The following is a 17,664-nucleotide window of genomic DNA, read 5'->3' on the forward strand; positions in this document are numbered from 1 at the left end:
GAAAATATCCTGAAAAATTGGAAAAATTTCAAGTGGCGTAAAATAGCGAAAATAAAAAAAAAAAATTGCCATTGTTTTTTGGATTTTGTTTTCATAGCCATTCATTAGCCCCTTAATCGACATAAGATGCATCTCACTAAATTAGAATATCAGCAAAAAATTAATTTCAGTTCTTCAATACAAAAAGTGAAACTCATATTATATACAGTCATTACAAACAGAGTGATCTATTTCAAGTGTTTATTTCTGTTAATGTTGATGATTTTGGCTTACAGCTAATGATAACACAAAAGTCATTATCTCACTAAATTAGAATAATTAATAAAAAACACCGGCAAAGGCTTCCGTAGCGTTTAAAAAGGTCCCTTAGTCTGTTTCAGTAGGTTCCACAATCAAGGGGAAGACTGCTGACTTGACAGATTTAAAAAAAAATGTACAGCCTGGAGACAGGCCCACATGTCAACCCAATGGGAGTATGGGTAAATCTCCCCTTAGGTATAAGAGAACCCATGGAGAATACAGGAGCACTCATTGCCAGGGGGTATAAGGATTATAAGTAACGGGTCTCGTTCGAGAACGCTCAAATCAAACTAGGGAGCCCCTCCTCCATCTATATTGAATCGTCTCTGCGATCGTATAGTGTAAGTTTTTCTTCTTTTATCCTGTTTATTTTATGTAACTGCTTATGTGTTTTTAATGTCTCCTTTGTAACATCCTTGTATATATTTTTTCTTAAACACTGCTTCCCTTTTGGATTAAATATAAAATTTAATAGTTCTGTTTCTTTTGTTCTGTAATCGTTCCCTTCCCCGAAGCCATATACGCTACCAAAACGCAGGCATCTGGCCAGGCCTGTATTATATTTCAAACTCGGCCGGTGGTGGCAGAGAATATTTATTATCGACTATCGTGAAGCTGACAGTGATGGTACGGGGCATAAACACGGATTCCAGGCTTTGGAATCCACAGGTGTGACGCAACTGGTCGCTTGCAGATACCCATGTAGCGAGTAGTCTGGATCCCGTGCTCGCGATTCCGGACGAAATATTGACAGCGTGACGGCACGGTGAGATATCGCGTGATCTTCCCGGTGTCGTAGCTGCGTTGGAATCCCATACAAATTGGTGGCACGGGTGGGATATTACAGAACATCAGTGGCTGGATTGAGCATTCACTCCTGTCACTGAAAACATTCACGGTTCTTGCGAGAATTCTGTGCAAAGTTTTAAGAAATCAGACTCAGTATTTTAATATTTTTTTATCTGAGACATTACTAGACGTGTAGCAGTTGCATTCCCTCTCTTCTCTTGTTTTTCTGTCCTATCTTTTATTTGGCAATAATGGCTACACGTGGAGAGCCCTGGTATCACCAGCAGGCAAAGGCCACTATCACTGCCCTCTGAGAGTTGAGACAGATTGACCCCATGGACAAAACCGAGGCCCAAATGATTGCTGAACCGTTGCAAGGTGCTGCAGAGCCTGTCCAACAGCAGAGCCCTGATGATGGGGCGGCCAGCCAAGGCCCGGATGGTGCTGCTGCAGGGGTCCCACCTGTGATTGCCAGTCATACCTGCAGCCAAGGTAGTGTGGACCCCCACCTGCAGATGGCCTTGGAGCAGCTCACCGCAGACGATCGTGACGGACGACTGCAGCTGATCCTGAAATTCCAGGAGAGAGAGGATGTTGAGCGAAAGTGACAAGATGAGCAGCGGCACCAGCTGGAGTTAGCCCGAATCCAGCTGCAGACCTCCACCACGCAGACCCGTGAGTCAACCAGTGCCAACTGCTTTAAACCCCATCCCGAGCATTTCACTGTGATGGAAAAGGATGGGGACTTGGACACATTTCTGCGAGGCTTTGAAAAGGCCTACAGGCAGTATCAGCTGCCCACGGACCAGTGGGTAAGGTACTTAACTCCAGGGCTCCGAGGAAAAGCTCTGGAGGTGTTTGCCTCTCTCCCTCGAGAACAAGATGGAGACTATGAGGCTGTCAAGCAGGCCCTGATAAGAAAGTACCAGTTGACTCTGGAGGTTTACAGGAAAAAGTTCAGAGCCCTCCAACGTGGACCACATGACAGCTACAGTGATTTGGAGGATGGGCTCAGAGAAAACTTTGAGCAGTGGGTCCAAGGACTGTCCGTTACCACCTTTGAGGACCTGAATGATCTGATGGTGAAGGACCAGTTTCTTCATCTTTGCCCAGTGGAAGTACAACAGTTTGTGCTGGACCAGGAGCCGAAGGAAGCCGCCAAAGCAGCCCAGATCGCAGATGCCTATGAAGCCAACAGCACACCAGGGGTGCGGAAGTCAGCCGCCGCAGGCTGGAAAGGGGGTAAGTCTACAACTATCCCCAGTGTTCCAGCCAGCCGGCCCTCAGCGGGTTCTGCCCTATCTTCCAGCACCGGGACTGCATTTGACTCCCGTAAGTGCTATACTTGTGACCAAATGAGACACATAAGCCTTGTCTGCCCGGAGAAGCAAAAGATGGACACCACACCTGAGGCCCCAGTGCCTACTGCAGCCATTCTTTTGGTGGGTGGGGCGGTTGGCCGGGCCCAGGAGAACTTACAACCCGTTACCGTGGGCAACATAGTCACTGTCGGCCTTAAGGACACTGGCGTGGAACGTACCCTCATCCGCCTTGAGTTCGTGTTACCAGAGGAATTCATTCCTGGGAAGACTCTGACTGTCACCGGGTTCGGAGGTGTTCGCCGTCCCATACCGATGGCCCGAGTTTTCCTGGACTGGGGTGGGAGGAGGGGGTTAAGGGAAGTGGGGGTGTCAATGAATCTCCCCACTAATGAGCTATTGGGAACGGATCTGGGATGGTTGGTTGCCCGATACATTCCTGACAACCCTCCCAGTGTGTGTCATATAATGCTGCTGTCAAAAATGTCAATGTGATGAATAATAAAAGTATGTGCTGTGGTAAAGAGGAACTCAGCCACCTCACCCTGCGGTTTGATGCTGCAGCGGATCCCCTAAAAGGAGCCAGTATAAGTGTTATGGGTAATGGGAGCAAACACGGACACCAGGAAGCAGGTCGTCCTGTGCAGGTGACCAGTAGATGGCGACATGGTCAGTGGTAGCTGCCCCATAACTAGTATGGCTCCAGAGGTGATGAGGAAGGATGGGGAGAAACACGGGGATCATAGGGAAAGTGATCCCGTGCCGACAACCAGTGTCACGACGGACTGTGACATGGCCGGGCGTAGCTCCCCCCTAGGGAGCACAGCTCCCAAGGTAAAAATGATGACAGGTAAAAAGGTAGGCCCCACAACCAGGCAAGGTAACAGGAAAGTGTGTCCCCCTGTCTGTCAGGAGTATAGGAGGAAGGTACCCATAGCCTGTCAGGTGTGGGGAAAATATATCCCAAACCGGTCAGGGTGATCGGAAAGCTGGACCCTCAGGTTGATGGGCAAGTGGGTCTGCAGCTTGTCGGATCAGCAGGAAGGGTGGGCCAGGAGGTGGCCTTAAAGGGGCGATCTGTAAATCACCCCTTATGCCACCTCAAAGAGGGGGAGATGTCAGGGAAATATTAATGTCAGGAAAATGTTCTTCCATATTTGCCTGACAAAGATGTTCACCCCCCTTCTGCTCAGCACAAAAGCCCCAATTAACACACGCCTGAGAAATAGCTTACACAAACAAATGCCAGCCAAAGAGTGTTATAACTTCGTTAGGAAGCAAGCTCTTGTCCCTGGCACACGCAGGGGGCTAATTACTGGCAGGATTGCACTAATTAGCTTGTAACTGGGAAAATTGATTTCCTGAGCTTAACAAAGAAATCTCCAGACAATCAGACTACGAAACGAAATATGAAATATTTTAAGTTCCATGCGTCTGACAATAATGGGACCTATATTTCTAGTGACAGAATCAGCCCAGGAATGTATCAATCGTTTTCCATGGCTGTAAGCAGAATTAGGGAGCTGTAGCGCAAAAACACCAGAATAGCAGACTGCAGCTATGCGATGTGTGGTCTCTAAATGAAGATAAAATCATAAGGGTGTCATTTGCAAGCTGCTGCGTTCAACGAGCGATGAGTTCTCGCAGAAGTTGGCGTTTTTAATAAAAAATGTATAGGTAGGAGACCGGCCCACATGATGTCACCACAAGGGGCGTGTGGGTAAATCTCCCCTTAGGTATAAGAGAACCCATGGAGAATACAGGAGCACTCATTGCCGGGGGGGGGGGGGTATAAGGATTATAAGCAACGGTCGCGTTCGATTACGCTCAAATCAAACTGGGGAGCCCCTCCTCCACCTATATTGATACACCACTGTGCAAAAGTATCACCCCACCCTTCTTTATTGTTACTCACCTGTCATTGTTCCCATGCCGAAAGATGCAAAAGACTTACTAAATCATTTGACTTTATAGCTACTCTTTGGCTATATTTTTCTTGTACATGCAGTTTGACTGTAATTGTATTAAATAGGCAGCCTCTAACAATTGGAAAATACGGTACAACAGATAATGTGTGCCACTTAAAATCTGCTAACTTTATTTTGAGTACTTTGTTATTGTAACTTTTCTCTTGCTCAAAGAAAGATTGACCCTGTTTTTATCACATATTTTAATACATATGAATACTTCTCAACATTTAAGAAAAAATGTAAAATGACAGCAGCGATTTTAGGGATGTAATAACATTTGTTTGCACAAGAAGCAACTAGGTTACCAATAAGGAAATTTGTAAGAAATGCATCTAGGTAAGGAAAGCAATACCAGATTTGTATAATCTGTAGGATCCTGGGAGTTTTCTTTAAACACTTTGCACCTATCATCAAAATCTTCTTGAAGATGCATGACCTGTTCAGTCAAGGCATTCCCTTTACTTCCTCCAAACTCTAGTTTTTCTAGCTTTTGAAATTCTATTGTTGTTTTCAATATATCCTATGAAAAGAAAAAAGCGTTATCCATTGCATGTACTTTACAGTTACTAAAAGGAAATAATTATTCACAACTTTTCAAAGCAGAATGTGAAACAGTTGTTTATTTTGTTTTAGTATTTTTACTTTTATTTGGGTAGCACAATGGCTAAGCCAACTGCTGCCTTCCACTTTGTCACTTGGTTTACAAATCACACCAAGATAACCTGCGTTCGGTTGGTAAATGTTCTCTAGCTTACATGACTTTCCCATAAAAGGGTTATCCGGGGCATTTATTTTTTACAATGTGCCTAAGTAGTAACAGGCAGGTAGCTGTTAACTACCTGCCTGTTGTGCTTGGCACCAATCTCTTCTGGCACAGAGCAGTGACAGACCACTCCTGCTGGTGACTCTGCGGCTTCTACAGATGTCACGTGAACAGAGCAGCGCCTTCTCTTCCTCTCTGCTCTGTTGACAGGGGACATGATTGCCGACGTCATGCTGATTGTCAGCCAGCTCGCCGCTGCCTATCTGAAGGAAGTGTGACGTCCTCATTCTCGAAAAAGCCCCTTTTGAGTTTACCCTGGGTGATGGGGGAACTCGGTGTCGGGTCCTTAGGTGAAGAGATGGAGTGCAGCCGTGGCCCGGACCCGACCCGTGCTCAGGGCCGTCACATGAAAAGGAAGATGTTGTGGGCTCATCCGGGTTGAGTGGCTTATTTAACGACTACGCCACCGGTGGTGCCTGGTGAAGTGTCACCAGCGCCGCTGCAGTCCGCCGAGGCCCGGTGTCATGGCGGCCTAAGTTCTCACTGCTCCCCACAGGCGGAGCAAGGCCTCGGGGCAGAGGGACGGGAGGAAGAGGGGGGGCAGTAGTAGAGGAAGAACGGAGGCCGCGTCATGCGGTGTGGCGCAGGAATAACAGTCTGGAGGCCATAGGGGTGAACTTCCAAGGCTTTACTCACATAGCTGGCAAAGGAAGGCGACTCCCTGCTCCCCGTGGAGTCCTGCGGTCACCAGGGACGGGGGTCCGACAACCTCCGAGTAAGTCCAGCATTCAGTCGGGACCCTACACCAGAGTGTTCCTGAACTACAGACCAAATCCTTTCCTGTCCGTGTGTGTGCAAATAGGCCGGGTCTCCCTCTGAGCTCCTCTCAGGACAAGGGTACGGGTGGCAGCTCCGCTCCGTCCGATACCCGGTGGGATCCTCTGGGCCTAACCCGGCTTTCCCGTCCAGGATGTAGAGTGGCAAGGTCGGGTGTCGGGGTCCGGTACCCCTCTTGCAGCCGGAGTCCCTCTGAATATATCAGCATGGCTAGGACAGGTGGCGTACACCGCTCCGTCTGCATCCTGACTGGGATCCATTTGCTATGGAGCCACACTCTTAAGCTCCGGGCCTTCTTGATCCTGGTCATTGGCCAGGTTGAGACATTCCTTGTCTGCAACCTACCTCTCGTCCCAAGGCCAGGGTACCAGGGCTATGTCCCTTGCCGGCGCAGGCCCACACAGGATCTTCGCTCCAGGAGGGAGGTCACATTACACACAGTAGTCTGACAGCACAGTACGACCACTAAAAGAGAGACCGAACCAAGATCAAAGATGGCATTGAATTAAATATGAAATCTAAAGTGTAACTAACTTGTAAGTCCTCCACCCTCACCCACTAACTGGTTCCCCTCACTCTTGGTTCCCCAGTCTCCCTGTAACCAGGGGAGCAGCACCTAGTGCATACTAGCTCCCTCTGGTGGAGAAGTGTTGTGTTGGATGCAAAGGTTGGGTCACGACTATCACACTGGCCTTACCTCAGAGGAGGAACACCACACTCCATTAGAGAAGTGCAGCATCCCTGTGGCGGTCGAACCCTCAGGGGCGCAACATTCCCCCTTGGTAAAACACAGCACGTCCGCGGGCTGCAAAAGAAGTAGCACAGAAGCAGTCTGTCAATCAGCATGACATCGGCAGCCATGTCCTGTCGACAGAGCAGCCTGGAAGAAGAAGAGCTTCTTTGTTGATATGAAGCAGCGGAATCGGCAGCAGGAGCAGTCAGTGACCGATCTGAGCCATCGCCTTGGTACAACAGGCAGGTAATTGCCTCTGTTAGCAACTACATGCCTATTAGTTTTTAGGCCCATAGTAAAAAAATAAATACATTTCTGACTAGCCCCTATGACAGGGAAAATGGTTTTCTCCTCAGTGCCACTGAGATTGGAGAAATTTAGTTGCAATCTCCACTGAGGCAAGGAAAAAAGACTCAAATCTGTGTGTAGTACAGTAGATATAATGCCGCTATAGAAGACATTAAGCCGGTTTCACACATCCAATATTTTTAAGGCCTGTTTCACAAGTCTGACATTCACGGTCCAAGTACGGACCATGATGTAGGGATTGGCCAGTTGTCTTTGCACCCGAGGGTCAAAAGCCTCATGGCTATGACGCTGTTGAGTTCAGGTCAGAAGATCCACAGACAGTCCAGACATCACAGTCCATGCTCCAACCTTGAAAGTGCAAAATCGGCCTTAAAATATTAATGGGAAATAATAAGTGGGAAAATGATCTATGTTAACTGCACATATTTTTGAAAATATATTATAATATTTCTTTATATATACTACTAGTATAAAATTAGAAGGGTTTCAAGCTCAAGCATTATTAATTTTAGAGAATATGCAGCTTCTCGTCACAATAGTAATTGTACATGGGGACACTTAAATTTATTTTAAGGTTCAAAGCCTTAAAACATAATATCTACCTATATATCCAATTAAACATAATTGATGTGGTCAATGACTGTGTCAAATGAATCTAATTACACTAATAATTATAATTATAGTCAGTGGAAGAATGTATTATTTAAAGTAGAATGTAAGTCTTATTTAGAGGAGAACGTAAGGGTCTTCATTAAAAAAAATGTTGTGTAGGTCGGCTCATTTGCAATTCATAGCATATAAATATAAGTATTTATAGTGCTCGTATCTGAATAGGATACAATTAGAAGAATTAAAATACCTCAATCTTCATTAAACGCTCAAGAAATCTGTCATATCTAGCAAACACCAGTTGAGAGCGAAAATCCCAAGGTTTAAATTCATTACTGTCTCGGTAAAATGACCCAAGATTGTTCCTGTGACTTTGAAATGAATGCATGAAGGTCCTAAGGACATTCACTGCAATTTGTACATGCTCTAGTGCTTCCTCTGTTTCTTCTTTGAAAAGATCTTCCGGTGAAAGATACAATTTTGCCTAGAATTTAATAAGCGACAATCAGACTTTATGATAGACCATGAACAAAAATAATGAAGAATAATAATAATACAATGAATCAGATTTTACACTCAATAAAAAAAAGAAGATCAGCTACATGGAAACTGGTCAAAACATTATTTTTTTATATTTCCAGAACAGAGAACTTTTATGAACAATTAATTCATCAATTTTATATACCATCATGGCCGAAAGTGTTGGCACTCTTGAAATTGTTCCAGAAAATGAAGTATTTCTCCCAGAAAATTATTTCAATTACACATGTTTTTTATACACGTTTAAATTCCTTTGTGAGTATTTGAACAACACAAAAAAAAAACGGAAAAAAAGGCAAATTGGACATAATTTCACACAATATCCCCAAAATGGGGGGAACAAAATTGTTGACACCCTCAACTTAATATTTGGTTGCACACCCTTTGGAATAAATAACTGCAATCTATCGCTTCCTATAACCATCAACAAGCTTCTCTTCTCAACTGGAATTTTGCAAACTGCTCCAGGTCTCTCATACTTGAAGTTTGCCGTCTCCCAATTTTAAGATCTCTCTACAGGTGTTTAATGGGATTTAGATCCGGACTCATTGCTGCCACTTCAGAACTCCCCAGCGCTTTGTTTATATCCATTTCTGGGTGCTTCTTGAAGTATAAACCGATAGGCCAATTTATTTAAGCATCCCCAAATAAACAATATATAAACCTATAAACAAATGGAGACCTTATCTTTAAAATATTAAAATTTTACTTATACATGTTTTTAATCATGTAGAAATAAAATGTGATTATTTTAAAGATAAGGTCGCCATTTGTTTATAGGTTTATATGCTTCTTGAAGCATGTTTGGGTAATTTTCCTGCTGGAAGACCCATGACCTAGGACGCAAACCCAGCTTTCTGACACTGGGCACCTCATTACCCCTTTGGTAATCTTCAGATTTCATGATGCCTTGCACATAGTCAAGGCACCCAGTGCCAGAGGCAGCAAAACAACCCCAAAACATCTTTTAACCTCCACCATATTTGACTATAGGTACTGTGTTCCTTTCTTTGTCTTTCTTTGTAGGCTTCATTCCGTTTTCAATAAACAGTAGGCAAACTGCAGTCTAGCTTTTTAGGTGTCTATGTGAGCAGTGGGGACTTCATTTTCTGGAACAATTTCAAGCGTACCAACACTTTCGGCCATGACTGTATGTTAAATCAGTACGGTAATTATCTGTTGTATGCACTATCTAATGTACCTACCATGGATAGTCTGCAGTAAAAGTGATTTACTCACCCATATGGGCCATATGAACTATGTTTTAGCTCTTCCATAAAGCTGTGGTCATAAACGGTTAACGGCTCGATGGAAGACTTGACTATTCACTGGAGTGCTGCTTACTTTTGTATTGTTCTATATACGGAGATTTGAAGTCTACCTTCTGGAGGCATCACACCCATTCATAATGGATTTTCACCTACATTACGTTCGGTTAAAGTACTTTGTATTTTTTCCAAATGGAACTACCTACTTCTAATAATGTAAGTCTACCCTACTCTGTGTGCAACTATTTTAAAAATTAATTTGTAGATCCAATTTAAATTTTGATGTATTTTAAGGACAAAGTACTACCTGGTCCAGTGCCATGAGATGTGAGTGCGCTGTTTTGACTGCTCTTGTAATTTTGAATCTTAAAAGACACACGCCAGCTAAAACAAACACACTGAGCTATGCATAATGCAGGGCCTGAGGGTGCACTAGGTAGAACATACAGAATACATTTTACCTATAGTATTACGTTAGGTTAGGGACATAAAGACCATCATATAAAGACTATTATACAGATTAGATGGCTGTCAGCCAACGATGGTGTGGCCGATTATTCGGCCAGTGGTAACTTGGCCGTCTCTCATACACAGAAGCACTCGTTCGGGCACGTGCTCCTGTGTTTCTATGAGAGAACCATCACCAGACATGTCTGATGGTGGCTTATCTCCAGGAGAACAAAGCGATCAGCAGTCAGAAATTGGACACACCTGATTGACATTTCCCCCCAGGCACTCCATACACATTAGTCTATTAGGCCATGTGCCCACGTAGCGTTTTTGTAGCGTTTTTGCAGCGTTTTTACGGCTGCGAAAACGCTTGTAAAACAGTCTGCCATGCAAAGCAATGTGAATTCGGATGTGCTGTGCACATGATGCGCTAATTTGCATTGCGTTGCAAAACGCAGCATGACCATTTCTACCGCGATTACGCTGCAAATTCGCGGCCATTGAGGAACATTGAAACGCGTTTCAATTTAATTCAATGGCCGCGAATTTGCAGCGTAATCGCGGTGCGTGTGGTACCCGGGATGAAGAGGAGACTACAAGTCCTCTTCATCCCGGCTACCACGCGGTGAAAAAAAGAAATAAAAAAGTTAAAAATAAACAAAACCTGTATATTCACCTTTCCGGCGGTCCCCGGTCTGCTCCCGGCCACGTCCTCTCTGCTTGGCGTCCCGCCGTGTACTGTCAGGACCTGCGGTGACGTCATTTAGTCACCTGATTGTCACGCAACCGCTGACGTTGGCGGTCAGGTGATGGTCGCGTGACCATCAGCTGACTAAATGACGTCACCGCAGGTCCTGACAGTAAACTGCGGACGCGGCAGGGAGCAGACTGGAGAAGCAGGGAGCAGACAGGACGCGGCCGGGAGCAGACTGGAGGAGACTGGAGAGGTGAGTATACAGGTTTTTTTTTATTTTTAACGTTTTAATTCTCTTTTTTTTTTTTTACTATTAGATGCTGCATTTAAAGCATCAGTTGTTCACACATTATAAATCCATGCCAGTTGCATGGATTTATATTGTGTGACCAACTTGTCAAGCACTTTTCCAAGTGATGCTAAAATCGCTTGGAAAACTGCTTGAAAAAACCCATGCGAAAACGCATGTAAAAACGCTGAAAAAACGCTTCTCTCTGGCAGAAAAAAACGCATGTAAATCTGCATGCGTTTTTTTCTGCTAGAGAGGCAAAAAGGCTCTGCATCAAATCTGCTACGTGGGCACATAGCCTTATCCGACCACTTCTATATCAGCAAGTTTGGCCGACATTAGACTAATGTATATGGCGTGGGCTTTAGGATTGTTACCTTAGTTACATTGCAACCTAACCATCACAAAAAAGTCAAACTCTCTTACCTCTACTTTTGTTGTGTTCACTTTTAAACTTATTTATGTAAAAAACAAACAAAGTCTAAGGGCCCTATGCATCAAAGCTTTCACACTAGAAGCTTTCAAAAGTCTAAAAACTAAACGCAACTCAGAGTTGCACCTAAATTTTGCAATTTTCGGCGTCTTCATCCCAAATTTCTTCCAGCTCCGACAAAATGTGCGTAACTGGGGCATGGTGACCACTGCTCGTCAAATACATGACGAGCGGTAGCGTTCGCAAAGCCACAAGTCTTACTCCAGTAGGAGCTGAAGTAGAATTTGTGGCGAAGCCCACACAGAGGTGTATGCCACTCGTCCGACACTCTTGATTCATGAAGAGGCTTAAGCTTCATCATGAATCAGGAGCGTCTGACTCCAGCACGTCCCCTCATCAAGACCGGCGTAAACAAAACTGGTCATGATGCATTGGGCTCTAAATGTTATAGAGGAGAAGATGGATAGCAATGTTAACATCAGGCATTGCACTTTAGGTATTTTTAGGAACTTGACCTCACTTTCACATTTAGAAATATACAGTTGAAGTTTAGTCATTTTCCTTTTATTAGCTATCTAAAATTTCTGGTTTCAGCCTGTCAGTGTGTTGATGGTGAACATCGGGGAAAATTAGATTTGTGCTTTTCGGATATCAGCATATCCAATCACTATTCCCCCAGGCGGGTAAGACACAGCTAGAGGTGTTCAGCCAACTGTTGTTATTTAATGTGTATTTTCAGCTTTATACTAATGCACACTGATGTGTACAGAACTATCTCAGTATACAAATGCTTGTATGCACATGCTCATGTGTGAATATTTATGAATGATATAATCATACAGTGGGTACGAAAAGTATTCAGACCCCTTTAAATTTTTCACTCTTTGTTTCATTGCAGCCATTTGGTAAATTCTAAAAAGTTCATTTTTTTTTCTCAAAGTACACTCTGCACCCCATCTTGACTGGAAAAAAACAGAAATGTAGAATTTTTTTGCAGATTTATTAAAAAAGAAAAACTGAAATATCACATGGTCATAAGTATTCAGACCCTTTGCTCAGACACTCATATTTAAGTCACATGCTGTCCATTTCCTTGTGATCCTCCTTGAGATGGTTCTACTCCTTAATTTGAGTCCAGCTGTGTTTAATTAAACTGATAGGACTTGATTTGGAAAGGCACACACCTGTCTTTATAAGACCTCACAGTGCATGTCAGACCAAATGAGAATCATGACCTCAAAGGAACTGTCCAAGGAGCTCAGAGACAGAATTGTGGCCTGGCACAGATCTGGCCAAGGTTACAAAAGAATTTCTACAGTACTCAAGGTTCCTAAGAGCACAGTGGCCTCCATAATCCTTAAATGGAAGAAGTTTAGGACCACCAGAAGTCTTCCTAGATCTGGCCGTCCAGCCAAGCTGAGCAATCGTGGAAGAAGAGCCTTGGTGAGAGATGTAAAGAAGAACCCCAAGATCACTGTGGCTGAGCTCCAGAGATGCATTAGGGAGATGGAAGACAGTTCCACAAAGTCAACTATCACTGCAGCCCTCCACCAGTTGGGCCTTTATGGCATAGTGGCCCGACGGAAGCCTCTCTTCAGTGCAAGACATATGAAAGCCTGCATAGAGTTTGCTCAAAAACACATGAACGACACCCAGACTATGAGAAATAAGATTCTTTGGTCTGATGAGACAAAGATAGAACTTTTTAGTGATAATTCTAAGCGATATGTGTGGAGAAAAACAGGCACTGCTCATCACCTGCCCAATACAATCCCAACAATGAAACATGGTGGTGGCAGCATCATACTATGGGGGTGTTTTTCAGCTGCAGGGACAGGACAACTGGTTGCAATTAAAGGAAAAAGGAATGCGGCCAAGTACAGGGATATCCTGGATGAAAACCTCTTCCAGAGTGCTCTGGACCTCAGACTTAGCTGACGGTTCACCTTCCAACAAGACAATGACCCTAAGCACACAGATAAAATAATAAAGGAGTGGCTTCAGAACAATTCTGTGACCATTCTTGACTGGCCCAACCAGAGCCCTGACCTAAACCCAATTGAGCATCTCTGGAGATACCTGAAAATGGCTGTCCACCAACGTTCACCATCCAACCTGACGGAACTGGAGAGGATCCGCAAGGAAGAATGGCAGAGGATCTCCAAATTGAGGTGTGAAAAACTTCATCCCCAAAAAGACTCATGGCTGTACTAGCTCAAAAGGGTGCTTCTACTCAATACTGAGCAAAGGGTCTGAGTACTTATGAGCATGTGATATTTCAGTTTTTCTTTTTTAATAAATTTGCAAAAATTTCTACATTTCTGTTTTTTTTCAGTCAAGATGGGGTGCAGAATGTACTTTAATGAGAAAAAAAATGAACTTTTTAGAATTTACCAAATGGCTGCAATGAAACAGAGTGAAAAATTTAAAGGGGTCTGAATACTTTCCGTACCCACTGTATATACAGAGTTGTCATTTGTTATCTTATAGAACCAGCTAGAGCTTTCAAAATAGATTTCACAAGCTTCAAACTAAGATACTATATAATAATCTTTAGTGTGTAGTTTTCAGAACTTAAACCCTTCACCAGTTTTTTTTTTTGCTCTCCTTCGTCCAAGAAATAGCTTTTATTTTTTCCATCGACATAGCAATATGAGAGCTTGCATTCTGAGGAACAAGTTATAGTTTTAAGTTACACCATGCATTTTACTATACAATTTACTGAAAAATGGAGGAAAGAAATGGTGAAAAAAAACGCAATTATGTAATTATTTTTTGGGGGTCTTTGTTTTTACAGTGCTCATTAGGCAGTAAAAAATGACCTGGCATTATAACTTTCCAGGTTCGTATGATTATGGTGATGCCAAACTTGTATCATATTTTTTTTTAAAGTGGTGAAAAAAAATTTGGTTTGTGTTGTTATTTTCCTAATTTCTCATTGATGGTTCTGTGTAAGGTTTTTTTTTTGTATGGTGAGTTGATGATTTTATCGATAAGGTTATGGCGTAAATATAATGTTTTTGATCGCTTTAGTGCAATTTTGGGAAGGTAAGTCGATTAAAAAAAAAACAGCAGTTTTGGCATTTCATTTTTTTTCTCTTTATGGCGCTCACCATATGGGGCAATTCATTTTATATTCTGATAGATATGGTATATTAGCACAACTATAAAAGTCCAAATATGTTTATTTTTTTATTTCAATATTTTTAAACTTGGAAAAGTAGGGATATAGGGATGATTCAAACTTATATATTTTTATAATACCGTAATTATGTTTTCCTTTTTACTTTATTTTTTAGAACTTGAATCTTTATTGCTCTATATATCGCAATTCCACAGCATTGCGGTATATATTAAAAATAACATTCTCATATGAAGCCCAGTCACAGGTTTGGATTCATACGAGGGCCAAGATGGCAATGATGAGACTTAAGCTGGCCATGGGGTCCCATCACCTTGGTGAAGGTAGAGGGTTGTTAGGAATACAATGAAAACCTATGCACATGCAACCACTCCACTTAAATTCCTGGGCCAGATGATGACAATCATATCTAAATAATTAAACAGCAGCGACGCTGGCTGTGTAATACAGCTGATATCTGCCAGGTATGGTGCAGGCCCATGAGCCTGATCCATACACCAGCACCTGACGTAGGATGTACTATTAGGTCCTAAATCTGGAAGTAGTTATCAATTATTTTTTTTTTTATTAAAGTGATAAGTAATAACTAATATATAGCATGCTGATAGAGGTTGTCTGTTCATGAGAATAGCACTAATCACTCAAAAAGCTCAGCAGGCTAAAGTGCTGAGAGTCTGCCCGAGCGCACACAGAGCAGTTTATGAGCTTGATAGAAAGTCTATAAGTCTATACACAAAGTATAGTATGGACGGGCTCATATGCTTTCTCTTGAGCCAATGCACCACTTTTTCCGCAATCTCAGGCAGAAGCTTAGCACGTCAGCATTTTTTTTGAGCGATTGGTGGGAAGCTAAGTCCCGGACCCCCATTGATCTGCTGCACGTTAGATAGTATCCATCATTTAAAAGGGAATCTGTTAGGTTATTTTTGCACACCATACTAATGGTAACCCTGAAATAGTGCTTGGGCAGCCAATTCAGCATATGTAACTTTTATTTTTGCCCCGTTGTGTTGCTGTAAGCCATGGAAAATTTATAGTTGATTGCCGGCTAGTCATGCGTATGAAAATACAAAATTAATATTCACCCCTTCCCCCGCCCATAATCATGCCCACCCCTCTGTGCCAGTGTCAGTAAATCATGGAAGACAAAAAAGGGGTGGGGTGGAGAAGCGCGGTGCTTGTGTGAACCTGTATGGACGTGAAATATGCGTGCAGATACAGTGGTCTGCTCACCTGAGTGGGTTGTGCAGACCGCACAACCCAAGTATAACAGCTGCTGGCGCTGATAGCGCTGCCACGATGCCTTCAGCATCTCCTCTGGGTTAGCAGACGGAGCTTCCAATCACGTGGTTCCGGGTGGGATCACGGGGATGATGACATCATCGCAGGTCCTACAGGTCCTGCAGCTGAAAATGTATCCAGATATCTGCAGCCCCGAGCCACAACTCCCGAGGGAAAAGTGAACAATGTATGAAGGCAGCAGATCGCTGCAGAAATGCATTTTGGGCATTAGACCTTCAATAAAGAGGTTTGTTTTATCCTTTTCCAGCGCCTTGTCCAGATTCCAGTGCCCCGCTGACCACCTCTATTTGTACATGGTGTCAGTAAATCAGTCAGACGGCCCTATTACTCACCCGAGGATCGGATCGCAATGCTCGGCTGGCCGTCTGCTCAACTGACCCGAGTGTGACAGCTCCATAGAAATACATGCTGTAATGCTCAGGTCAGGTGAGCAGACGGTCAGTCCGAGGATTGCGAAGAGAATAGACGAGTTTACAATACCTGATCAATGAGCAAGTTGCAGAACTCTTGGAGTAGAACAATAATCCGGGCAGGAGTGTTGTAAAACATGGAGTGACTCCAGATCAGACAGATGGTGTGAAACAGGGAAGGGATTAACACAGAGATCTGAGGAAATTCTGTCTCCTCCAATAATCTGATGTGAGATTCCAATGTTCTCAAGTGCAGATCAATATCTTCTGCTTCAACAAGAGCTGAAAAAAGCAAAGGTGAATGACATATGTGAGGCACAGCTTTAGGACTAGATTATATCATAAAACAGCACAAACGTCCCAATTTGACGGTTCCTCCAGCAGGTCAGAAGCACTGTGATCAAATTATGCATTACAAAATGGCCAAGATTATGTTATCCTTTTAATCAGAATGCTTCTTTATAAAGCTGATTTTTTTGGTTTCAAACCTGCCCACTATTACTTTTTTTTGTAGGGCATATAAGACTATTTAAATTTTTCCAAATAGATATTTATATCTTTTCATTTTGTAGTTCTTATGTACTGATCTATGGACAGATAAAAGAAAAAATAATTAGTGATTACATCTCCATTAGCCAATAGTGATGAGCGAACATGCTCGGTTAACCCTTTAACCGAGCACGCTCGGGTCCTACCAGAGCATTTTCAGCGTGCTCGAAAACTGTGTTCAAGTCACCCCAAAGTAAGAATGTGTTTAAAAATAGAAATGTTAATAGTTTATCTTTTTCATTTACCAAAATGCAAAGTGAATAAATAAAATATAAAACTAAATCAAATTAAAATATTATTTAAATCCAAAACAGCAACAAAGTATCAGCTCTACTAAGTACAATTTCACACACTTTTTGAAGGAACTCGGCAGAATGGTAGTTCCAAACATTTTGGAAATCTAGCCACAGATCTTCTGTAGATGTAGCCTTTCACAAATTCTTCTGTCTCTTTATGTAATCCCAGACAGCCTCAATGATGTTGAGATTAGGGCTCTGTGGGGGCCATATCATCACTTCCAGGACTCCTTGCTTTTCTTTAACCCCTTAAGCCCCGCGGGTGGTTTGCACGTTAATGACCGGGCCAATTTTTACAATTCTGACCACTGTCACTTTATGAGGTAATTACTCTCGAACGCTTCAACGGATCCCCCTGATTCTGAGACTGTTTTTTCGTGACATATTGTACTTCATGATTGTGGAAAAATTTCTTCGATATCACTTGCGTTTATTTGTGAAAAAAACGGAAATTTGGCGAAAATTTTGAAAATTTTGCAATTTTCAAAATTTGAATTTTTAAGCCCTGAAATCAGAGCGATATGTCACACAAAAGAGTTAATAAATAACATTTCCCACATGTCTACTTTACATCAGCACAAATTTGGAACCAAAATTTTTTTTTGTTAGGGAGCTATAAGGGTTAAAAGTTGACCAGCGATTTCTCATTTTTCCAACAAAAT

General features: G+C 42.9%; 1 protein-coding gene across 1 annotated transcript in view; it reads right to left on the reverse strand.

Annotated features, from left to right (window-relative positions):
• DNAH11 (dynein axonemal heavy chain 11) overlaps positions 1-17,664 on the reverse strand; it is a 481,578-nt gene that overhangs the window by 365,899 nt on the left and 98,015 nt on the right. Inside the window, exons 7-9 of the mRNA XM_073677778.1 lie at positions 16,228-16,439; positions 7,880-8,113; positions 4,731-4,898 (exon numbers count right to left, since the gene is read on the reverse strand). Of these exons, the coding sequence (XP_073533879.1) occupies positions 4,731-4,898; positions 7,880-8,113; positions 16,228-16,439 (614 nt within the window). The remainder of the gene's footprint in view (positions 1-4,730; positions 4,899-7,879; positions 8,114-16,227; positions 16,440-17,664) is intronic.

This window comes from Phyllobates terribilis, unplaced genomic scaffold (genome assembly GCF_046119375.1).
Source record: "Phyllobates terribilis strain yellow unplaced genomic scaffold, ASM4611937v1 Scaffold_4__5_contigs__length_816908805, whole genome shotgun sequence".
In the NCBI taxonomy this organism is placed as follows: domain Eukaryota; kingdom Metazoa; phylum Chordata; class Amphibia; order Anura; family Dendrobatidae; genus Phyllobates; species Phyllobates terribilis.